We start from the raw sequence: 27,313 nt of genomic DNA, 5'->3' as shown, positions 1-27,313 counted from the left end.
GGATATTTGTTTGGTTGGAAGGATATCCACTGTTTACCAAGGTTTGGTGTAGCAGAGGTTGTAAAGGGTCTAACAATTTGAACGTCAGAACTTTGAAAGAGTGTTGTGGCAACACTGACTGGAATGACGAGATGGAACTGTGACATCTGTGTGTAGTAGTCTATGCAACAAAGCATAGAAATTATTAGAATTTATTATCAAAATTTGTGTTCAGTTCAACAGACATTTCGTGCATTGAGGGAAATTTATGGTCAACATTATCGACCGACAGGACAAACAAAACTGTAGGATTGGGGTAGATGAAAATCCGCAAGTGATTCTGGACGTACCCCTTCATCCTAAGAAAGTGACTGTGTGGTTTTTGGGCCAATGGAATGATCGGGCCTTATTTTTTTTAGGACCAACATTGAAATCACGTGACTGTCAATGGGGAGTGATACAGGAATATGGTGGTGCAGTTTTTGTGGCCTAAACTGGCAAATCTTGACATCAACAATGTGCTTTTCCAACAGGATGGTGCAACTTGCCACACAGCTCTCTAAACAACAGAATTATTGCAGGAAATGTTCCCCAGACGAGTTCTGTCCAGAAAGGGTGATGTGAACTGGCCAACAAGATAATGTGACCTAACCCCCCTGGATTATATTCTATGGGGTTATGTCAAATCTAAGGTCTGTGAGACTAAGCCATGCACAGTTCGTGACTATGAAACGGAACATCAAACGAACCATTGAGGCTATACCGCTCAATATGTGTGCAGACGTGCTGGAAAATTGGACATTCAGAATCCATTCCACCCACCGAAGCAGAGGAGGACATTTGAATGACATAATATTCAAAACATAATGCCATTGTTTGCTCTTCAAAATAAAAGTATATATATGTCATTATCACTTGTGGTTTTCATTCTATCTAATTTTAAAAATTTGACGTTCAAATTGGTAGACCCTTTAGTTCTGTTGGGAGGTGGGTGAGCTGTTGAGGCATTGACTACTGGGGACCAGGGAGAATGAGATGGCTTTCTTGGTGCTGAATGGATGGGAGCTGGAGAAGTGTAGGTATTGTATTGCATATGGTTGGTAGTTTGATGTGGATAGAAGTTTCCAAATGACCTTTCTTCATGTGTACGTCCACATCCAGGAAAATGATTTGGTTGGTGGAGTGGGTCCAGGTGAACTTTAAGTTGGTCTAGGAAGGTGGACAGGGATGGTTCTCCATGTGTCCAGACCATGAAGAGGTCATCGATGAAATGGATCCACAGGAGAGTTTTCATGGGTTGGGTCTCCAGGAACTCTTTTTCGAGTTTGCCCATGAAAAAATTGGCATAGTATGGGTCATTCTGGTGCCCATGGCTGTGCCATGGATTTGAAGGTAGTGTTTGTCCTCAAAGGCGATGTTGTTGCATGTGAGGACAAAATGGGCTAGGTGGGTCAGGAAATTAGTGCTGGAGTTGTGGGGTTTTGGTCTGTTGGTGAGAAATGATTCCATGGAGTGGATGCCATGAGTGTAGAGTGAAGTTACATCAAGGATGGTGTTTGGGGCAATGGTAGGGGGATGTTGATTTTCTGAAGGAAGTGGTTGGTATCATGGAGGTAGGAGGACAGAGCTTTCACAAGAAGCTGGAGGTGGAAGTTGATCAAGTCTGAAATTCTTTCGGTGAGTGATTTGGGTCTGTCAAGTTTGCCAGGTTTGTGAATTTTGGACAGTAGGTAAAAAGTGAGTGGTATGGTGGTTGTCTTGGATGAGCATGGCTATGGTGGAGGCTGTCAGGCCCTCAGCAGGCCTTGGATGTGTGGTTGTGTGGTTGATAGGTCAACCATGGTGGTTTTGTGGGTGGAGGAGTCAGCCAGATGGTGAGTGGTTTCTTCCAGATAATCATGAGAATTCACACCACCGTAGTGGACACCTTGTGTAACGTTCTACTCACTTTAATTCACTGGAGATTTATAAGCTACCATAAAAAATCAAAGAGGCTGGGAGTTAAGCAAGCATTTTGGCAGTAGAACGTACAAATTGCTGGGTTGGAGGCTTTTGCCACGTTTTTCGCAACGCCTCCAATAATACTGGAAGTTGACTGGTGCTAACCAAAAAATCGCCACCATAATGTTTGCTATAAAGATAGTTATTTCACAACTAATACAAATTCAGAAAGAATGACAATTCCAAAATGTGTCACGTAATAATAATAAATCTATTAATGCAATCTACTATAGGCTACCATAAACAAATACATACGTCATGCAAAAAATACTAGATCTCTTTTGACTGTTGTACTCAATTTCAAAGTTTAGGCAAAAAATATCAAAGAATATTCATAGTTGCACTTTTACTAACATATATTTTATTGCGTATATCCTTGTTTACAAATTGCCCCAAAATGATCGCACAAACAATTATGAATTTGTAATACTACGTGACTCGGCAATCCAACACGATCGCCCTATTTATCCCACAGAACAAGAACAATTTAAATATTCATAACTTTATGCATTAACAATTTCTTTGGTTTATCGTATGTTGTATATCACAGAATATTTGATCTCATTGTATCTAAAAATACATTTCTTTGGTTTAAATTAAACACAAGCATTCATACAACCGTTAACACCTTAATTAATCTGGCATATAAATAATTCTTCACTTTTGCAATAATTTACAATAAAAAATGTCTGGTTTCGTTTTGACCAGCAAAACTGTTACAATCTTAATTTATCTTAATTAAATTTATCGTATCAAATACGACCTTCAACAAACTTGCGTAATTTTCAGATTACGTAATTAACAGTTGCATGCCTTCAAATTACAGTTACAATAATAATATCGAATTAATTAGATGCTCATAAGAAGAAAAAGCAAATTCACAAATTGAAATTATATTCGCTAGGTAAAGACTGAGAGTCGCACTACGAGATTGTCGTGATTTGCCAGATTTGTATTTTAGCGACGAACAACGTATTTTTCCATTTTTATCAAATGCGTGAAATTCATGTCGTTCATTTAATACATGCAGTTTCTAATCATAAAGTGCGTGTACTAATATCCAGTGGTCACTTGTAACCTTTTTACGTACAAACAGTGCAAAAGTTATCGACAAATTTCAAACCAGCAAATTAGTCCGGTTTCCTCTTTACTGTCACGTAATTTATCATTCAAAAGTAGGGTGCAAATCAAATCACATGTACTCAGGCTATTTCATCATTTGACGTAATTTCAAAAGAAACAAAATGGGTACTTGTCAAAACCACACACGTTGCACTATAAAGTTCACTGCTCATACCTGTGAGACGTGACATGTCCTAGGCACGAGACTTCCCAATTTTCCATGTTGCAGCAAACGTGGTCAAACGGCTTCCATCATGAAATGAAGTTCCAAATTACGTCTTCCCATCGTAATTTTGCCTGGCTTCTAACGGAAGGAGCTCTTCCCAATTCTCCTTTCTTTCTTCACCAAGCATCATCTAAGTGCTTTCTTCACCAAGCACGGCTTCCATGCTTTCTTCACCAAGCATTGTCTAATTTGGGTGGCCGAAGAAACCATTCCTGTTGAAACGTAGCACTTTATTGCATGTCCTCCTGTAGTCAAAGTCAGAGAATAGTACGTTCCGTAATGTTCCTGGTCGAGTAGCGTACTTGTTGACTCTTGCGTGATCAAAGGGCGAGTGTGATTACCAGCTGCCATAACCTCCTGGGGCATCATAACTAACATGCTAACTAGCCTAGTGCTGCCATCTCATATCATTTCAATGAACTACGTGGTCCTTATACACAAATATTGGAGCAATCAGGCGACAAGCACCCTGCGGCAAACTTGTAACGAAATTTACATAATAATATGTATTTTAAATGTCAGTAAATATGGAAATACGCGTACATTACACTTGTCAGCCAGGAGGATTTTGACATGATGGTTGTGGCATAAGTCTTAAAATGTTTTTTTCTTGGGAGGGATTGAGGTTAGGTTTGTTACGGAAGTCATCTAGGAATGAGCGGTCAGAGGTGGTGGAGATTATGGCAGTGATGTACCATTCCAGAGGGTGGTTCGTGGGCAAGGGTGAGAATCTTGAAAAAAAGGAGGGCAAAATTGGATGAATCTTGGGTGTTTTTCGTTTGTAGTAGTCTGGAGGTGGTCCAGGCGAGATTGATGGCATATTTGTAAAGTCATCGTCTTGTCCCTTGATTACAAGGTGACAATGTTACCAATATGCCATCAAGCAGCCCCATATTATGGCTAGAACTACACATCTGAAAGTTTTCAGTGTAGAATGCATACATTGTATGGAAATGTATAAAATAGAATCTTGATTGTTCTCATGTTATAATTAACAATATTACAGTAAACCGTATCTTTCTGCAAGAAATATTTATCTCAACAAGAACTCAAGCTCAATGCATTGAGAAAAATGAATTAATATTTTAATACTGGCCTTACGCTTCAAAACACTTTTTTTTAATCCTTTTTATTGTATATTTTCTGAACACATTTCTTTCAGATTATCTCTTGGTTAATGAACAAATCTAAAATAATGAGGAAGTAAATATTAAAAAGCATATTGTGAGACAAATAAGTTGTTGCTATGAAGTTTGTTTTCTAGGAATCTTATATTAATACTGGCAAAATTATAATCATTTTTGGACACAGATTTTGTGGTAAGTTTTGATATATACATATATTTTTTTTATAATGTTGATAATGTGTAATAAATTGATATTCAAGGTTTTTTTTTCATCTTTTCAAATTTTTCCTGCTATAATATGAATCAGATTGCAGTGGTTGCCATTAATTTCTTATCTTTGTTAAGTCAAGTCAGGTTTATGTTTAATTTTGTGTATGAAGTTACCTTTCATATATCTTAACATAATGGTTTATTTTGGTGAAGAATCTTATTAATATGTAATATTTAAAACATTTTCCATTTTAAGAAAGCAACATTGATTCATAAGAACTAGCAGAATCTCAAGAACATGCTGTACTTTTAAACTGTCAGCTCAATGTAATATCAGGTTTTTGTACAAGAAAATTTTACATAGAACATTACTAATATGTTTTATTATGGATGTTACTTCACCTCGACGTCAGATTTATAATTTTTGGATTTTATATTCTGTGTAGTTACTGTATTTAGTTTGTTGATGGATGGTTTATAGTTGTTGTCCTGATGATGTTCAAGCTCTTGATGCAAACATTGTTATTATTATTTATTATGGGTGATATGTGTTGAATACATTATAATTCTTACATTCGGTTTTGTTTGTTTAAAAATATAGTTCAAAGTTATTATATATGGACTCAAGTCAGTTCTTGATTTTTACAATTACTACTCAAATCTTGTACACGAAAGGTTACATTATTCAGATGATAGACCAATTGTATTTGATTTGGAGAATTGTGTAAGCAAAATTGGAAATATATTTGTGAGATTTTCATGTTTGAACAACCATTATCATTGTTCTGTGTAAATTTCAAATTGTTATATTAAAAGCATTTATATGGCAACATTATGTTTGATTGAGAATATCCCTGAACTTCTAAAGAATTTGATTGGTTTAGAACAAATACATTCTCTGCAAGTGTAGAGAAAATCTTGATGGCTGCATTTTGTAATTAGCAAAATTGCAGCGTGAAGCCAGAAAAGAAACCAAGTTTGAAGCCTTTCCAAGCCATGTATGGTTCCAATAGATTAGCTTCTCCTTACTTTTTTAAATAGTTCAGCTTTCTCTTTAATATGCTGTCAGTAAACATAGAAAGTTAATAAACTAGTATAACAATCTCTTTCTCTCTCTCTCTCTCTTGCTCACTCACTCAGATGCTTACTTCCTTGCAGATAATAATGTAAAACATGCCAAGGCTCTTCTAATTCCCTAAAATGCCAACAAAAGACATGCAATTCACATGGCTTTATATTCAGTGAAACATGTAAAATGTCTGCATTACAGCATTGTACAGTGAAGGCATGCAGTGAAGACTTACTTTCATAATTTTGCACTATGGAGTGTATGTCACATGAGTGTACAGCTACTATATGGAATTTATCATGACTGCGTGTACATTTAAGTTGAAGCTTGGCATTTGTCACTTCTTTAGGCATAGAGAAAATTTAGGGTTAGTTTAAGGTGAATTGTTACATCAAAAAGTACTTCCTTGTATGTGTATTGAATACATTCCATACAATCGAGATAAGTCCATCTTCATTGAATATCTTATTCTAATGTATTTGAGTTCCCACGTTGTGTAATTGTTAGCACTCTCACCTTTGGTGTGAGCAGTTCTAGGTTAATTTCCTTGTAGGAACTCCAAAATTTCAGTGCAGCTTCATGGGATGCAATGCATGACCACACATTACCCAGTAAAATCTTCTTTACCAGACCTTCAACATTTATAGCTTGTTTGCACCATTGCATTTATTCTAGTCTTCATTACAACATATTTTATATAGTTGTGAGACTGCATATTTATTCACTGCTGCTGTTTTACCTGTGTGGAATTGCCTCCGCTAGTGCTACCACAATGGGATCTGTTGCCTTTGAAACATTGTAGACTTCAATGTTACCTGGTTCCTCCCAGCGTAGAGATGTCAATTCATTAAATTAGACACAAACAGCCAGGGTGAGCCTACATTTTTCACTGAAAAATCTATGTAGTACATCTCCTGTGTGTGAATTGACACCTCTACGCTGAGAGGAACCAAGCAACATTGACATCTACAGTGTTTCAAAGGCAACAGATTCCAATATGGTAGCACTAGTAGAGACGATTCCACACAGGTAAAAAAGCGGCAGCGGAAAAACAGGCGAAGCCAGGCTGGCTTGGTATCTCAGTGGTAGAGCAATGACACAGTATGCCAGAGAACCTGTTTCAGATCCTTGTCGAGCCTGCATTTTTCACTGAGAAATCTATGTAGTACATCTCCTATGTGTGCCTAATTTAATGAATTGCATATTTATTGGTCACACAAATCTCATTTTGATACTTTTAAACTACATAGTATACTTTAACGAAATTAAGGAATAAAAATGTTTTTTATTCACAAAAGAGGAATTCACTAGTGGGTTGAGTTGAGGGTGCATTTTAAGTTCACTTTATGTGCAATAAGGCTAAGCAGGACTGGACCTACAGTTTAAAGTGGGTTCCGAATCTCTATGTGCCTCCACTGGGTATCAAACCTGGGATCCCTTGATTACAAGGCCATCGGGGAGGCCTATTCATCACTAGTGGATATCTTTCATTGTGCTTAGAGATATTGGCATCTCTTCTTTTGTCTTTGAAGTGAATTGTTGACTCTCCATACTGAAATCCATTGTGAGATTTTGTCAGGGATATAATATAAGAGGATGAGAATGCCGTATAAGCCATTCTCACAGTGGAAATCACTAGGCAGTTACATATGTTACTATGTGGCATTTCCGTCAGATACAGAACTTGCTATACGAGTATGTGATTTCCGTCGGATACGGATGTAACTAGTGCCCTCAAACTGGTTGGATGAAAACTAACAGCCTTCAATTGATGGACAATTGATAGGATCTGCCCTGACAACATGTGCGATAAGTCCATGACCAGAGGCTAACTCATAAAATGATCGTATAAATTCAAACGATTTACACTATAAAATATATTTGTATTGCATTTTGTGTGGCACTGCATCACATCATGTACATTCAAGTACTTTCAGATTTTCAGAAAGCTGTTGTAAAGATTTTAGATCTTCATGGGAGATTGGGATGCATTTCCCTACTTTCACAATTGGATGTTGGCTAACCTGTGGCAACACATGGGGAAAAGCACTGAGTTCTTGTTATAAGTGTGTTTTAATTTAGTGTGTCAGTAGTTTACTGTGGAGGCACATAGTGGTTCTGATCCCACTTTAAACTGTAGGTCCAGTCCCGATTAGCCTTACTATGCATAAAGTGGGCTTAACCCCATTGGTATGCATGTGAGCACAGTGCTCACCCTGGGATATAATTGGAAGTTTTTTCAGGCCCAGATCATAATCATCACTTTCTGTTCTTGTGTACCTGTAATTTGGAATGTCTATGATCAGATGATACCAGTTATAGGTTGTGGCATTGTTCTCTGTCTGCACAGACATGTCAATCTGTGTTTTTGTGAGTGCCACGCTCACACGTATACAAACCGCATAACCAATTTTCACATGCAAATTTTATTTGTGTGTGCACTGAATTCGTGTTGTTTTTCTGTTTTGATTCTTCGGAAACGATTTTATTTTACTTAATTCACTTATTACTGTCACTATTTCTGGCTAAGTGAACTTTGAAACATAATTTTCGTTATGAATGAACAACGACATTTCCGAGCATGGCTCTTCGAACCAAGTGATGAGAAAGGAGAAGACCTGGGCAGAGTGTTTGATTCTCAGGGCTCAGAAGATAATGTTGAGGAGTTATTGAAAAGCGAAAATTATAGCAAACTCCTTATGAAGATAAGCTTGTTTTTACGTGTTATATTCCCTCAATATATTGGGCGGGATGAAACTACAAAGTACAATGTACATCTCTTTTGTCAACAAGTAATAAATTATTGAATTTATTTCTAATGTTGTGCAAATTAGTTAATATAAAAAGTAAATTCCAAATAAAATTATAAAAATTGTTGTATTTTCGTGATAAATTTTCTCTTATGTAGGTAATATAATTTTGTTATTACATAATAAATTAGATAAATTGTAACACATAAGTGATATATGTTAGGCAGTATATAATTATAAACTGTTTTTAATGTGATAAATGTAAAACCCTATTCAAAAAAATGACAAAAAACAATGACATTCATATGTGAGTGCCGTGCTCACCGTATACCAACTGTGTTACTCTGAAACATGTATACCAATGGAGGGTTAAAACACTAAGTCAATCAAACATTCCATTTTCAGTGAAAACGTCAATTAGCTTTTCAAGTATCGAGCTTACATATCAATATGCGCACTAATTAATAGTTCCTCACTGTTCATGTGCATTGTCTTCGCCCACCAGATGTGTCTGCTTGTGCTGGGTATAGTATCCTGTGGTTTAAAGAAAGTGTTCACGTAAGTCATTGGAAAATATGCTCGCTGTCTCATCCTGTAATAGATAATCTTTGGTTCAATTTTCTCACAAATGTTCAAGAAATAGCAGTTTCTCATAGGTGCAGCTAGACCAGAGACCTCATAGATTAGAGTTTATTCAGTTGACCCTTTCTCAGTTGTTACCATCACACTCTATGACACAGTGCTACCTGGATAACTATCAATGTTCATCCACTCCGTGTCAGAAGGTGAAAATTAAATCCTCAAATTTTCAAGCACCATGTCATAGCCCACAAGATCCATTGTGCTATTTATGAGATTAGCAAATTTTAAAGTACAGATCATTTCTTGTTGGCACAGATAATAAATGCTATATCCATAAGGTCCTGTATATTGAAGATTTACTGTCTTGCAAGCAAAGAAATATCATATTTTTGATCACTCTTAAAATAATTATTAAGATTTTTGCTTAAATTATACATTTGGTTTAAGCTCTAAGATTATTATGTCATGATTAACAGTGTATTCTAATAACTTTCCTTTGTCAATGGTATGCACACATCAGTCATTACTTTAGAAGCACACCTACATTTGTATGTTATTCATTTATTTCAGATACCATAACAAGAGCTACATGGAAGGACAGGTCCAAGACGTTCCAAGATCAGTTACACATTTGCCAGTGTCTGCAGAAATCCCAAGTGAACAGAAGCAGCCAAAAGATAATACAGAATGTCTCAGTGGAGAGGGAATAGTAGAGGCTGAAAGTTCGCCAAAATCCTCTAAAATCAAAGGCGGCATTGAAGATGCCAAGAGTGGAAAGAAGAGAAAGAAGCATGTGTGTTCCATCTGCAACAAGGGTTTCTTCCAAATAAAACATCTGAAAGAACACACAAGGGTCCATACAAAACAGAAGCCTTTCAATTGTTCAATTTGCAACAAAGATTTTGCCGTTAAAAGTTACCTTAATATACACATGAGAGTGCACACAAAAGAGAAACCTTTCAATTGTTCAATTTGCAGGAAAGATTTTGCTCACAAAAATTACCTTAATATACATATGATATTACACACAAAAGAGAAATCTTTTACTTGTTCAATTTGCGACAAAGATTTTGCTCGTAAATATAGACTTAATATGCACATGAGAGTACACACAAAGGAGAAACCTTTTACTTGTTCAATTTGCAACAAAACTTTTGCCTATAAAAGTTGCCTTAATAAGCATATGAGAGTACACACAAAAGAGAAACCTTTTACTTGTTCAATTTGCAACAAAGATTTTGCTCGTAAATATAGACTTAATATGCACATGAGAGTACACACAAAAGAGAAACCTTTTACTTGTTCAATTTGCAGCAAAGATTTTGCCTATAAAGATAAACTCAGTATTCATATTAGGAGACACACGAAAGAAAAACCTTTTAATTGTTCAATTTGCAGAAAAGATTTTGCTCACAAATATTACCTTAATATGCATATGAGAGTACACATGAAAGAGAAGCCTTTTAAGTGTTCAATTTGCAATAAAGGATTTGTCCAAAAATACAATCTTAATGCGCATATGACTATTCACACCACAGAGAAGACTTTTAATTGTTATATTTGCAACAAATATTTTTACTCTAAGGGAAATCTTAATGAGCATATAAAAGTTCACACCAAAGAGAGTACTTTTAATTGTTCAATTTGCAACAAATATTTTTACTGTAAGGGATATCTTAATGAGCATGTGAAAGCTCACACCGAAGAGAGTGAAAATCCAGCTTATAAAAATATAAAAACATATGAACGTAAATACAAAAGAAACTCTATTTAAGTGTATAATTTGCAACAAAGATTTTTCCCCTAAAGATCATCTTAGTATTCATACAAGGTAAATACAATAGAAGAAACATTAAAATGTACAATTTGCTTCAAAGATTTTACCTTAAATATAAACTTGCCATACATGTAAAGAGGCTACACACCAAATAGAAACTCTTAGATCTATCTGCACATAGAGAATAGTAGTTTTGCATGGTCATTGCCTCTAAATAGAATTGTGATAGGCTCGAGTCTTAGTTTTATACATATCATTTGTTGATGGGCTACAACTCTTGTGCAGACATCTTATTATTCAACACAGATTTCACTCATGTTTTCAAATGACGCTTGTCAAAACTGTTGGTGATACGTAATTGTGCAATAGAAACCATCCATTTCATGATGCAGACTTTTTATTAGAGCAAACCATTTTTATACCTTTTTTTTTCGTCGAAAGTACCAAGAAATAAGGAAGCTTCAACACCAGTAGATCCTGCCTACACAGATGAGCCATTGTGGTTATGCATGTTATGTCTGAATCTACCAACGATCTGGCAGTTTGATATCTCACATGTAAACATTGTCTTTGATGTTCATTATGTGACAAAACTTTCACAGGGCAGATTGCATTACACCAACATGGTATGATTTATGTTCGTAGAACACTCACACAAAAGATGTTTCTCTGAGCAGAAAGGACACAAGTTGAATTCATTTTTCTCTGATGCACTGAGGAAAAGGACTGAATAATACAATGTTTAACTCAAAAATATTATGATAATTTTCTCAGATGTACCTTGTTGCTACAAAGAAAATCAGAAGTCATAAATATATGTCTACCTTGCACACAGTTTATGTTGCAAGCGATACATATTGTGAAATGGAACTGCTTTTCTTGGATCCCATATTATTATTATTATTGAAAAATTTTCAATGGAAATTATAAACAATTATACACACAAATGTACTGTATGTTATTGATACATATTTTTTTAATGCCGAGAAAGTTTAACAACATGGTACAAATATTTATGTCCCTTCTTTTCAGTGTCGATATTTGTAGTTGACTCTAATGTAGTACAGTAATGTTAGACTTGATGTGTTTGTTACATGTATAATGCTTATTCCTCAAATTACTAAGTAGATAATAAATCAGTTTATTTTGTTACAGTAACATGTCATTATTTACGTTGAATAATTTAATGAATTGATTATGGGTAATATTACAAGAGGTGAAAGTCAAGAGTAATGCTGTCTAGGCATATTTAATATATATACATATAGGGTGTCATTTTAATGGCACCCACAGACCACATAAACGAATAGAGGACATCAAAACAAACTACTTTTCTCAGTAACTTTTTTCTTGTAGGTGCATCGTTTTGGTGCTACAGTCACTCAAAAAAGCTCGTTTTGCCACCTGGATACTGGCAACCCAAAACAACATTTGACTGCATTTGAGCAGTGGTGTGCGGTGCTGAATCAGACAGGGGAACAGGTGACCTTCACTTGCCCCCTCCCCTCCCATACCCGTCATAATATAATACAGTAGACCAAGTAAAATTCAACCCTTATTGAAATGAACTAAATACATTGGCCCCAAGGCCAATGGCGCATCCCCTCTAAATCATATAATTTGTGCCCTTAAACCATATCGTAATCCCCACAATGTATTTAATTACAACAGTGTGTCTACTGAAAGTAACTTCTTTCTTAGCTTTACTGAACACTATACTTGATCTGCCCCTCCTTCCTAAACAGGGGAGCCCATCAATTAAGACTACCCCTAAAATCGTTCATCATAATCGAGAATATATCTTGTCTTGTAATGCAGCTATAGTATATAAACTTCACATTCACCTCATTCAAGCACCAAACACACATCCTAGTAACATATCATTGAGATCAAAGCGAGCAAGAAAATCTTTAAATCCATTCCTTTACAGGCTTTCAAGAATATTAATTTAATGGGATGTCAATACTTTCCTAAGATCCTGAGATATTTAGTCTTTTCCAGCTTCCCCTTTGGCATGTTCGGGGTCGAAAGCGTGTGGATATCATATCGCTAAATACAGTCTCCAAAATTTAATTTTTGAACTCTCTCCCCACTACAGAAATCTCTTGACAATCTGAGATTTCACCAAAGTTTCCATGCCAATTTTAGACTTACTGTTGATATTGAAGAATGGATTATGCCTCCTCCAAAAAATTAATTCTCAGTCTCCACACCAGAATTTCCGCAATAGTCTGTCTAAGACAATAGTAATACACAATAATTGTGTAATTGCCTTCAATTTAAGGCTCAATCCACCTCTAACTAAAATACCCGCAATAATCTAAGACATAGAGTTGGATACTGTTCCCCCCAAAGTTTAATTCACAATCCCTCCAGAACCCCCGTGTCAATTAAGGCCTAATATGTAAGAGTTGGATATTTCTCCCCCCCCCCTTCGATAATAACACCTTAAACACTTTCTTTTCTTCATCTAATGGATTAAATATCGTGTATTTAAGGTGTAAAATTTTTACATATATTTTAGAAAAAGATATAAGTGTTGAATTTTATATTATTTGAAGGGAACCCCCCCCCCCAAAATCTTGATAGCGCAACCTGCGCCATAATCCCCCTCTGTTGGCACCCCTCCTGACCAAATAAACATACTATACATATGTTACAAATTGTCAGAAGTAACATACATGAAGCACGTTAAAATTTGGACAATAACAATGTTAAAGCAAATATGATACTATAATGTAAAAATAACATTAAAAACAAAAATTGTTGATGCGCAACAAAGAAAATAATAATAAAAGCAATTTACGTATGAGTGATCAGAGAGAAAAAATGTTTTGTTGAAACCTGTTTCATCTCTCTCTTTGTAGATTAAGTTGACTTTTTTGTAGAGCTGAGCATTCTTGTAATTCAAACGTCCTCAATGCAATAATGGCATTCAGATGGCCGAGTTTTTTCATGACGTCCGCTAGATTTGTAGAAATTGTGACAAAACCCGAACTATTCCAAACTCCCTTCTCGTGAACAAACAAGGACAACAATAACTTGCCACTGGAAGAGTATCCAGTTAATCATTTTACAGAGTTGTTGTAACTTTTTATAAAATGCCTTGTGTACAATTTCGTTTTTGTTTTTAATTCGGTTAGGGTAGGTCTTGGTTTGCTGTCTTTTCTGTAAAGTTCAATGAACTAAAAACTTTCGTCTTCAGCCTGTCGATCATACAACATTCTCAACCCTACACTCGCAACATTGCTTTCTTGTCCTGCCTCTGCGTGTGCCTGGTCTTGGGGGTTGGAACAGGTGGATGCGAGCTGTTCCCTTGGAAGCTATTTCTCAGCATTTAGCCAAGGCATTTAGCAGACGATTAACTGTAGATTTTTCCAGTTCGTTATGAATGTCAGATGCAATTTTGCAATGAGATTAGGAAACTATAGACTTACTACACTCAAAACTATCACTACGATGCAATTAAACTTTAGCACAGCAAAAACTTGAAGGAAAACGAATTCGCTGTCTCTCGTAGGGAACAACCAGAGAGTTCAGCTTCCGTGGTGGGAGAGGTGGGAAGTGGGACTTTGAGGATCGTTTACCTTTGCGCGTGGTCGGAAATACTCGGCGTCGGGCACTAGAGGGTGGTTGAAGTAAACAAACGTCAAGTCACGGTGAAAGTTTTCTTCGGCATGTTGATTTCGAGAGAAAGAAGTGTTCTTATTATGTTAATATAGATAATTAAAATAGCTTCAATGGGCGATAAGTAGGACGGAACAGCCTGTTCCCTCTGTTTCATGGAGGGACCGCCACTGCATTTGAGACTTCATTTCCAGTCATGAAGTGATGCATGCCACGGTTCACACATGCTCTGTGAAAAATAACATAGCTACAACGAGCCACATTATGTGCTGTAAAGAAAGAGATTGAATGCTTTCAGTAATCCTACTGGAAATAAGGATAGCCTGTGGTTGATGGAAACTGAGCTGTTTGTGTAATATTGCGGTAATATTAATAGTTGTTAATTGAGTGAGTACTGTTTTTAAAGAGAGAATTTTGTGACTGGAATTGAGTTAAACCCATATAATTATTTTAGTTGAAGTTTAAACTACGGTAAAAAGAAATATACACATTAATGTGATTTGCGTAAGGCAGTTCTTGTTAACATCATGGCGGATGCCATAGGTTATATGGAACTTAATAGTCAAGTAGAAATTATAACGAACTTGGTAAAAGGCAATGAAATTGTTATAGAAGATAAGATTATAGAAGAAACATCTAGGAAACAAGCTAAAAGAGTCAGATCTCCTGAAGATGATCAAGTTCCAGCAAAAGTGGTAAGGATGGACAGGTTAGATAATAGAGATAAAGTAAACAAGTTTGGAGAAGGTCGAAGAGAAAATAATGTAGACAAGTGTAAAATGTATTATGATACACATAATGGGTCATATTTAGTAATAATGGCTAGTACAAAAGGTGCAGAAAAGAAATTTAACTCTATGAAAATAGGAAATGAATTGCGAAAGAAAGATATAAGGGTCAGATATATCCAACCAAGTGGTTTATATAGAGCGAAGATTTATTTTTACACCAGGAATGAAGCTAACAATTTCATGAAAAATATGCATTTTCATAAAGAAAATAATATTGATGCGTTCATCCCAGAATCCTTATTGATGAGGGAAGGACTCCAACTATTGCAGGCAAGATTGGCATAGGGCATACAAGATGGGCAACACATGGAGCACCAAAGTTAGAAAACGCACATCCAATAGTCACAGATAAAGTTGCTGTTGTTGATTTATGGTGTGCCCACTGAATTTGAAGAGGAGGAAATTAAGGAAAGTATTGAAGACCCGACAGTAATATCAGTGGAAAGAATGAAAAAGAGAATTTGAAAAGATGATGGTACATATTATTTTGTTCCTACTAAGCTAATATCAATCACGTTTAGATCTCAAGAAATGCATAAACAGATTATAGTGTAGTGGTTAGTCACATTTTCGATGTTACTCTTAAAGTTAGAAATGTGATGCAATGTAAGAAATATTACAGATTTGCACATTCAGCAGCCATATGCAAGGATAAAGCTAAGTGTGCTAGATGTAGAAGAGAGGAACATGAAAATTGTAATGAAACTCCGAAGTGTTTAAATTGTGGAGGCGAACATGTTGCTACTGATAAGTCATGTGTAAAATGGGAAACGGAAAGAGAAATCATGAGAATTATGACATATGATAATTTATCCCGGCAAGAAGCAAGAGAGAAAGTAATAACAGGTAATGTTCCAAGCAATTATGTTGTTCAAGGCAACTCATATGCTGATCAAATAAAAAAAACAACATATAAACAAGTCAAGTAAGGGTCAATCCATATGAAGTCATACAACCTGGTTGCTTGACCATTTTTAAAAAAAGTTTATTTTTTTGTGAGGTGTGAGCCTCATATATTGACTGTTCAGAACCACCCTTATTTTATTTTTACTATCACCGATTTGAAGATGGCGGGCATTTTTTTATCATGGCGTGCGTCATTTTCTCCATTCGTAAGCAACAGCGGCAACTTTTTTTTCTCAGCTCTGGTAAGTCCTACGACAAAGAGACAAAATCTGTGATGTTAAGCACATTATAGGCTACAATTATATTTCTGTGTAATTTTCTAAATATTATTCCTTCATAATAAATTTGAAGGTCAAAATTGTGTATTTTAATCGCTCAAAATAACATTTTCGGACCTTTTTTTTGGTTGGAAGGCAGTTTGTTTGGCACTTGAAATTTTTGTGCAAGTACCTGTGTACCAATAGAGTATATCAAAATTATTTGAAGCTTGAGACTTTAATATTTGTTTTTCTCCAGGGTCATAAAGATGTACTTTTTGTTAAAAAAATTCCAAGTTCAGGGTTAAATATCTCTGGTGGGCAGTTGTTTAAAAATCTGAAATTTGTACACAATACAGTACTTCATGATAAGTAACTTCAGTAAAAATTTTGAGTTTGAGATTTAATTGGTTTAAGAGATACAAAACTCGTGAAAAAATTCAACATTTTGCATTAAATATGGCATGTCTAATTTCATTTCTTATTAACATTTTGTGTTGAAATTATGCAAACTGTAATTTGGAATGTCAATGAACAACATTACAATCCTGAAATGGCTCTGCAATAAAGTATATATACGAGGGCATGCTGAAAAGTAATGCTTCCTATGTTTTTATTTTCTTTGTTACCTTGTAAACACATTTTGGATTTTGAGCAACCATACATTACACTTATAAGACTTTCCCGCTTCTCAATTGAAGGTTTCAAACTTCTATCGCCAGGGGGTGCTGAACTATTGCGAGGAAAATGGCAGCATGTAACCATGCAATGTCGGTGAATCACCTGAAGTAGCGTTCAGTGATCAAGTTTCTAAACGCAGAAAATGTGCTAAAAATTGACATTCATCTGAGACTGAGGACACTTTATGGGGATGAATGTGTAGACATCAGTACTGTGCGATCATGGGCTGTTCATGCTCGTAAAGATAACCCCAGCTGAAGAAATCTCAGCTATGTGAGAGAATGGAATGAAAGGCCACGAAATGCAACTGATGGAGGTCATCGGAATCGTGTTCAGCTGGGGTTATCTTTACGAGTATGAACAGCCCATGATCGCACAGTACTGATGTCTACACATTCATCCCCATAAAGTGTCCTCAGTCTCAGATGAATGTCAATTTTTAGCACATTTTCTGCGTTTAGAAACTCGATCACTGAACGCTACTTCAGGCGATTCACCGACATTGCATGGTTACATGCTGCCATTTTCCTCGCAATAGTTCAGCACCACCTGGCGATAGAAGTTTGAAACCTTCAATTGAGAAGCGGGAAAGTCTTATAAGTGTAATGTATGGTTGCTCAAAATCCAAAATGCGTTTACATGGTAACAAAGAAAATAAAAACATAGGAAGCATTACTTTTCAGCACACCCTCGTATATATACTTTATTGCAGAGCCATTTCAGGATTGTAATGTTGTTCATTGACATTCCAAATTACAGTTTGCATAATTTCAACACAAAATGTTAATAAGAAATGAAATTAGACATGCCATATTTAATGCAAAATGTTGAATTTTTCACGAGTTTTGTATCTCTTAAACCAATTAAATCTCAAACTCAAAATTTTTACTGAAGTTACTTATCATGAACAACTGCCCACCAGAGATATTTAACCCTGAACTTGGAATTTTTTAACAAAAAGTACATGTTTATGACCCTGTAGAAAAACAAATATTAAAGTCTCAAGCTTCAAATAATTTTGACATACTCTATTGGTACACAGGTACTTGCACAAAAAAATTCAGGTGTCAAACAAACTGCCTTCCCCCCCAAAAAATGTCCGAAAATGTTATTTTGAGCGATTAAAATACACAATTTTGACCTTCAAATTTATTATGAAGGAATAATATTTAGAAAATTACACAGAAATATAATTGTAGCCTATAATGTGCTTAACATCACAGATTTTGTCTCATTGCCGTAGGACTTACCAGAGCTGAGAAAAAAAGTTGCCGCTGTTGCTTACGAATGGAGAAAATGACGCACGCCATGATAAAAAAATGCCCGCCATCTTCAAATTGGTGATAGTAAAAATAAAATAAGGGTGGTTCTGAACTGTCAATATATGAGGCTCACACCACACAAAAAATAAACTTTTTTATAAATGGTCAAGCAACTAGGTTGTATGACTTCATATGGATTGACCCGTAAGTGAAATTAACACAAGAAAGGCTGGTGTTGTAGGAAATAGCATAACAATACAAAACAGATTTGAAGCCTTAGTGATTGGGGTGAAATGAAATCAGGTACATAAGGTAAATGTCCCTAATTTCGACAATGTGCCTAAATTCGACAGGGTATTTGAAAAATCGTAAAAGATAAGAAAAGTATGCAATGCAGAAAATCGTGCATGTATCATGCGACAGTGTACAGGTTTACCCCACGTCGTGAAAAGGGCAGTTGCACCAGATGAGACATAGCAGCAGCGCGGGAGAAATTATGACGGCACTATTTGCTAACTGGGAAAAATCGACTGATTTTTAGTGGATTTCATAAGAAGGTAAATTTTCTACGTAAGGTTTTTACCAGTTTTGTGTTGTTTCAAAACAAATTTCAATACTTTATTATTGTTTTAGAGCTGTTTTCTGAGCTTCCTAGTCTGTTGCGGCAGACAAAGGTTGTTCATGTAACAAAATAAGGGGGGTGTCGAACATATGAGCACAAAAATGGATGGTGCACCAAATTTCGACAAGTGTCGAAATTTATTCGAAAATACACAATGTTGGGTTTTGATGTGCATTGAAAGGCATGTTGTTTACCATTCATGAAAATACCAGTTTCATTGCCCTACGGCAATTGGAACATTAATCCGACAGGGGGGTGTCGAAGTTTGGTGCCGTGCATGTCGAATTTTGGAACATTCCCTGAAACGTCATTTCTGGGCTTTTTGCATACTTTTTCTCTCTTGTGTCATTGCTATTTCCATGAAATCACTCGTTCTTCCTGCGTCACTTAATGTTAGGGACCTGAACTATACAAAATTGCAATAATAATACCAAAAAATGTCACGTTATAATTAAGTGTTTATATTGGCTTAATGTGATAAACTGAACTAAAACTCCATGCAAATTAAATAGCCGAATGATGAAAATTTTGTCTTGTGTACGATTTTTTAATGTTCTTAATAATTCTGTGAAAATGTTGCAAAATTTGCCTGATTAATGATTACACAGAACTTAAATTTGGCCTCTTACAGTACACGATTTTCCTTGTTCTACGATTTTGTGAAAAATGTAGGAGTGTGTGGGACAGAATTTTTTGGGTCGGGGTGGGAAACGTTCAAAATTTCCCAAAGCTCTGGAAATCTCAAATTCTACACGTCATTTTCACTTTACGTGATTGTTTTTGCATTTCTGGTACAAAAACGAACAATTTTCGATAAGTTCTAGCCATTTACAATGCAGAAACATTGAGGAACAAAGGATGTACACCGGAGCCGCTTGATAATTAATTTACATTAAACTCAGCCTAATTTGTTCCTTACTTTAGCTTCATTTGGCCAAGTCCAAAAAATTTCCAAGAAAGCAAAGAGAAAGACTGCCTGCTGTGATTACATCTCCTTAAATGATCAAATACTATACAAAGGAGGAGGATTGATTTCGTGTTTTAAGTCCACTTTATGCACAGTAAAGCTAATCGGGACTGGACCTACAGCTTAAAGTGGGATCCAAACCACTATGTGCCTGCATCGGGGAGCGAACCCGGGACCCCTTGATTACAAGGCGATGACGCTACCACTGCTAACAAAGGAGGAGAAAGAGCATCAAGCAGATGAGACAAAAGAACTAGAGAGCTGAAAAAACTTGCTGCACAGAACTAGAAGACAAAGAGTTTAGGCAAAAAGGGAGAGAAATGGCTTGATGTGAGTGACTCAGAATCTTCAGATGAAAGTGCACTGTCATTGAAAAAAAAGTGATTCTCACTGGCAAGAGGAGGAGTCAGATGAAATGACATTAGAGATTGTCAATGAAAGTGATGTAAAAGGGGATTTCATTTTTGTGGATTTTTTAGGGGGGAAAAGAAATGCATCAAAATTTACTTACCTCTGTGTTGTTCAGGAGATCCTGGAAGATGTAATAAAAGTGATTGGACTTAAGAGTGTTGATGTGACCAAGAAGGAATTTGTCACCAATGAAAGTAATGTTTCATTCATATCAGACCCTCAAATTATTGGTCCTGTTGAGTTGCCAGATTTGGTAATGAAGGGGGGAAAGGGTCAGATATGTTTTCAAGAAAAAAAGTAAATGTCTAAGAGTTAGGTCTTTGATTTTGAGGACTCACACCTAACTTCAGACAGAAAGTTGTTTTGCATTTGTTTAAAATTTATGTTAATTACTTATTAGTGTTATATATAATGTTATCAATATCACAGATACCAACAGCAATTGTTCCTTAGCATCTAGGCTTGGCTAAGTAAATGTTATAGTTAGTCCTCAAAATTTTTTCCTTGATTTTGATACACCATTGGGAATCACCCTGTAAAACTATGTTTCAAAGTTGTAATATAAACACAATCAACATTTTCAGTGTTTTATTTGCTTTGATGTACCTAGCCTTTGGCATGGTAAGTAATTCATGTTAATATTTTAAATTTTGTTGAGCATAAAAGAGGGGGGTTAACAACAAATCTTTTTTTGTTCAGTTCATGCCCTGATAAATCTGTAAATTTAGTTGAATATAATGAAATGCCAATAGGAGGACATGTGCAGTTATTGGTATTATTAACATCTGCATATTTAGTGTCTGATGTTGAGATATAAGGGGGTGTCGAATTTCGGTACACAAACTGTCGAAATTAAGGACAGGGTGTCGAACTTAGGGACATATTGTAGGATTCACTTTTTGATTTTTTAATAATTATGTAACATAACTGTTGGAATGCAAAATACTTTTTGGGTTAAAGTAGAATCTTTAAACTTTCAGACAAAAAAAAATTACTCGCATTTATGAAATACGAAAGCCACTACAAGCAATTAACTGTAAAAATTTTCCTTAACCTGTCGAACTTAGGGACGTTTACCTTACTTGGAAAATGTTTCATGGAAAAGAGTTCCTCCAGAAGATCATAGAGACTATTCCAAATTTGAAAATAAATTTGGAAAAAAATTCAGACTAAATTCCCTTTCGCAAATAAAGAATTATAATGGTGGAAATTCTCAAGGAGAATGAAGTAAAGGTTCTCTAAAGAAATTACAAAGTAATTAAAAACAATTAAATGGAAAGTCTACAGGAACTGTAATTAAGACAAGGAATAATAAGGAAGATGTGGATAGTACAAACAGAAGCATGCAGGAGGTGAACATCGGAATCTACAACAATGAAGAACAGAAAAAAATTGTGTACTTTCCTCACATAACATCTCAGAAGGATCTTATGTATGATTTGTTACAATTAATGGCGAAACTTATGGTGACATTAACTAAAAATGTTGACTTATTAAGCATAAAATAAATATTAACAGAATGCTCACAAATAAATGGCCAGGTACAGAAAATTATTGAGGATTTGGAAATTTTTGAAGAGACACCTTAGGGTGTGCAAGAAAAAATAATGGAAAATATTCGTGGGGGTACACTGGAATGTAAGATCACTGAAAGCAAGAAAGCTAAATCTGGTGAAATTAATAGATGAATATAGACTTGAACTTTTATGTTCATCGGAAATCTCTGTGAACCCATCAAACATAATTATTTTAAAGTAAATCATTATCACATAATTTATGAAAAGATAAAAGATGATAGTAAAGGAGTTGCAATTATGATTCATGAAAGCATTCCATTTGAACTTATATCTTTTGATTATACATCGTCTATATACGACACATACAAAATTGAAGTCGTAGGAATTAAAATTGCTTTTATGAATCAAAAAGTTAGTATTATATCTATATGTATTCCTACAGGTGCAGTCACAGAAATTAACGACAAATGCATTATCGCAAATGTTTCAATGCATAGAAAAGCCTTCTATTATAGCAGGGGATTTCAATTGCCATCACACAATATGGGGAGATCAGGATGAAGATAAGTTTGGGAAAGTGTTAGTAGAATGTATGGATTTGTATAACTTTACTGTAATTAATGACGGGTCTGCTACATATATAGGAAGGTTAGGTACTCGGCCAACAGCTATAGATTTAACATTAATGTTAGATGATATATGTGGTCAATTTCAGTGGGAAACAGACAGTGATCAAAGAACCCGTGACCATTATCCATGTTTCTTTTATACTGATACTAATTCAGTGAGATCTTTTACTATTCCGCTCAGAAAATGGAAAGTTAATGAAGCTGATAGGAATAAATATTCTAAATTACTTACAATCTTATTTAAAAATACAGATTTAAATAATATTGATAAGAGTACATATGATTATTTTGTAGATTCTGTTAGTATTGTTATGGACAGATCATGTACAAGGGCAAAAGGGCAAAAGAGGAAGTTGTAAAAAAGTATCCAATAGTACACTGGTGGAATAAAGATTGACAAAATTTTAAAATACAGAGAATTGAAGCTACAAAAGTTTATAAAACAATACCAAATCAGGAAACTTGGATTAATTATAAGAAAGCAATAGCACAGGCCAAGAAAAGTTATATCAGTGCAAAAAGAAAATCGTGGGCAAGTATTGTGAAGACATAAATAACAAAGAGTGTATCAGTACCGTGTGAGCTAAATTTAAATCAATCCGCAAACCACATACCCCTTGATTAATACCACTCAAAGAAACCTGGAAAGATGAATTTATTGTGAAGGTAACTTGTAATAATAAACACGAACCTGCAGATGGCCCTGATGAAATTTTCTCTTTCAGTCCTAAAGATAGACATTCACAAGGATTATACACCAATATCATGATAGATGAAATAAGAGACATAATAATTAGAGCCAAGGACACAACTCCAGGAAAAGATGGAATATCATACTCGATGATTCAAAATTTACCGGAATGTGGTATAATATATCTTTGTAACATCTACAATTATGTAATGAATTCAGGAAATGTACTGCAATCGTGGTACACTCAAATGATTTTACCAATATTGAAACCTGGCAAAAGCCCACATGAAGGAGAATCTTATAGACCGATAGCTCTGTCTTCAGTACTGGGGAAAATTTTTGAAAAATTAATTCTAAAGAGAAAAAGTTGGCATATAGAGGGACAGGGTTTATTTGCAAGGCTTCAAGTTGGATTTAGGAAGGGTATGGGGTGTACAGATGCCTTGGCAATATTATCATCAAAAATTTATGATGCAATGAAAAGGAAAAGTAGTCTTATTGCTGCTTTCTTAGATATTAAAGGGGCATATGATAATGTAAATATAAATAAATTATTAAACATTCTACAACATCTTAAAATACCTTATATGCATCAAAAAATAATTTGGAATCTATTAAAAAATCGTTGTTTATATTTTTATTTTCACAATAAAGTTGAGGGTCCTAGATGGATAACAAGGGGACTTCCACAGGGAAGCTCTTTACTTTTTAATATATATTTAATGGATGTTCAAAGAATATATCCTGAGCCATTTGGATTTATACAATATGCAGATGATTTATGTATATATGAGAGTGTCAAGCAAGTAGATAAAGGAGTCACCAACATGGAAGCGAAAATAATAGAGATAAAGAAATTTCTTGAGAACAGGTCTATGAATATATCGTCAGAAAAATCAAAGTTGATTATATTTAGTAAAAAAGGAGCTCCGAAAAATGTGAATCAATACACAAAAAAGTTACACATTCCCATAGAAAATTCAGTAAAATATTTAGGCGTTATATTTGATACTAAATTAACATGGAATCCTCATGTAAAAACATCTGAGCTTATGCAATTTACCAAGCACTAATTTATACATATAAATTGCAAGAAAAAAATATATTAATATTAACGGATTCCAAAAGTGTATTGTATTCAATTCAGTCCAATTACGATTTATTATTTAAATGCTCCCCATACATTATAAACTGTGTAAAAACTTTACAAAATTTAAGGAGCAGGGGAAAGATAATTCATTTAACCTGGGTTAAAGCACATTGTCAAAATTTAGGGAATGATATGGCAGATTTGTATGCAAAACAAGCTAGGGTAATTCAACCTGTACTGGAGCTGAAAACCTGGTACACAGACCTTCTACCGAGGGTGAAGAAAAAGTTGAAGGAAAACTGGAAGGAATGGTGCAAAGGTGAATTTCAAAATGCAGGCAGCTTTTACAGAGGATAGCTAATTTCAATAGAATCAGACCTTGGTTTACAAACGTACAAGGTTCACGGAATGTGATAGTATTACTAAATCGTATTAGGTCAGGACATACAAGTACTAAAAGTCATTTACAAAATATCCGGATTGTACAAAACCCAAACTGTACATGTGGCAACAAGGAAGATATACACCATATCATATTTGAGTGTAATAGATACACACAAGAAATAGAGACATTCTATAAAACTCTTATAAACTGTGAAATTCCTTTTCCTCAGTGTTTGGAATCTTTCATGTGTGAACCTAACCTTACAGTTGGATATATATTGTTATCTTTTTTTAGAAAATGTGGCTTAACTATTTAGTAAAAAAAAAATTGTTGATAGTATCTTTTAATAATAATGTACTAAAAAATGTAAGTTCATGTACAGTACTATATAGATATGGGAAAAACTGCTAAGTGGTAATCCCAAGTAAAATGTAAATAAGATAAATACTGGAAATAAAACAACGATACAAGAAATGGTGGGAAAACAACGTATTCAAAAGGAAGTGGTAATATCAAATTTTGTCTCTGCCTACTTATCAAATATTTGAAAATCTCGTTGCTAAGTTGGCATCTACAGTTGAGTCTATTCACTTCATCCTTCTGATACTGGGTGTCTGTGACAAACTGAACAATTGACAAAATAGAAGTGAAAGAACTCAAAATTCCAAAGGAAGTAACACATAATGTAATGTATATTCACGGCATTATGTGGCAAGGAACAGAAATACAGGAATATAAGTAGTATTAAAACAAGCTCTCCAATGACTATGTTTATCAATGCACCGAATACACATGTAATAGTTTGCAACTGCGAATATATCAGTATATTCCTTGCTGATTCATGATTAGGTTGTTACTGTGGTTGTACGTGTTTTAGCCATAATGTATAAATGTGAACCTCGGATACTTCCATTATCAGCACCACAACACCACAAAACAAGTAGATAAACAAACCTGTATATACTGTATTTGCCTTGCAACGAGATTTGCAAATATTTGACATGAAGCTGGACATAAACAGCCAGATGTAAACTGTAAGTCCAATAAAATTTGACATGTAGGCTAAGAGAGAGACAAAATCCGATATTACCACTTCATTTCGAATACGTTGTTTTTCTACAAATTTTCATACTGGTGGTTCAATTTTCCTTTCCCTGTTATGACTGCTGGTCTCCTAGCTGGTAGGCCATGTTACCCTAGATGTTCGGTCTACTGGATGCATTCCTATCTCCATTTTATAGCTCGTAATGTGGTTGGTATTCTCTCATTTTTCACAAAATTTGTGTGTTCCTTGCAACACTGCCATGCACTGTTTCTCCACAGGGAATGACATCACTGATGCAGGGGCATGCCGTGACCTTTCGTGATAGGCAAGCGATGGGTTAATTTTTCGTTTCGGTTAATTATAATTTCAAATATGATATAGGCCTACACACATCCCTACTTACAATAATGTGCATAATGGTGAAGTATCGGGCTTGAGTGTGTGAAGTGCATACATACCTAAAATCAAATCTTTGCTGCACGGTTTTTAAAAAAGAAAAACAGCCTCTCGATATAAACTTGTAAATTTCAACCATGAAGAAAATAATGATTTACTTGATATTTGAGGGCAACTGTAAATTAAATTACTTTCTTTTTTTAACCCTGAAAATAATAAACATCCTATTAGTATAAAGTTTTGATTTTAAATAAACGGACGGATTTTGGTTTCTTACTTGGCTAGAATTGTGAATCATGACTTGTCTTCAGTTGGATGCAAGCGCAGATGTGATTCTGGGAATGTTCGTGTATTTGCACTGCATTATAAAAATTGCTTAAGTCACTGTAGCCTGTATAGTTCCATGGTCCTAAATTTGTATTGAACAAAACACATGGCCAACAGAATAATTTATTAAGATCATTGCTGCCACATAACCACATAATATTGTTGTACTGAGATGTTTTAAACTGCCTAATGAAAACTTTCCCATCTTTCTTAGTTGCTTTGGTTATGCACAGTTCAAGACATGGTTGCTCATGGTTCACAATCACAAGTTCCAACTTTACACCATATGTTCTCGAACTGAATGGTTTTGAAAGAAGGTCCCTAATTAAGTTCTTACCTGCAGCACTGCAAATCGATGGCTCGTCTGGTATGTCAACCATGGTAGAAATTTTCAGTGTAGAATCCTACTTTTACACCAGGTACAAGAACACGACACAAAGAACAGAAAAAACAGCACAATATCACAGTAAAAAAACAACACGCATCTGGAGCATCCACGCTTCTAAATTAACCTTCCTTTTTTTTCACCCTACCTGCAGTGTTACATACCCTCCATATTTCCGAGTAACTTACCACATGACGAATATGTTCAAGTACCGGATGTGATTTCATTTCTTATAAATAGCATACGACTGGTGATCACTGGCTAACTTCATAATGTAATTTGTTGATTACTGTAGAGTTTCAAACATGAAAATCGTACCGCGTTAGGTGGTGCTATGGATGCACAGAAAACTCTGGAAGTTAGCAACACTTGTGGCCCATGTGGACGAATTCTTTCCAACACCCTTGCCAAAGACAGATGAGGTCTTGGTGTTGCTTGCCCTCAGCCTTTCTTCTTCGTGAACGGGGATGGACAGTGTCCAT

At 35.2% G+C, this 27,313-nt stretch overlaps 1 protein-coding gene across 2 annotated transcripts in view; it reads left to right on the top strand.

Annotated features, from left to right (window-relative positions):
* Positions 1–27,313, top strand: part of LOC145999612 (uncharacterized) — a 308,818-nt gene that overhangs the window by 114,060 nt on the left and 167,445 nt on the right. The window contains exon 4 of one of the 2 annotated variants that reach the window (XM_083136685.1): positions 9,636–11,948. The exons of the other annotated variant lie outside the window; for it this stretch is intronic. Within the exon in view, the coding sequence (XP_082992811.1) occupies positions 9,636–10,839 (1,204 nt within the window). The 3' untranslated portion in view covers positions 10,840–11,948. Of the gene's footprint in view, positions 1–9,635; positions 11,949–27,313 lie in introns of those variants that run through there. 2 annotated transcript variants of the gene reach the window in all.

The sequence above is a fragment of the Lepisma saccharinum genome, chromosome 15, assembly GCF_977018435.1.
Source record: "Lepisma saccharinum chromosome 15, izLepSacc3.1, whole genome shotgun sequence".
NCBI lineage: Eukaryota > Metazoa > Arthropoda > Insecta > Zygentoma > Lepismatidae > Lepisma > Lepisma saccharinum.
The sequence above is the reverse complement of the archived record's forward strand: the minus strand, read 5'-3'. Positions and strand labels throughout refer to the sequence as shown.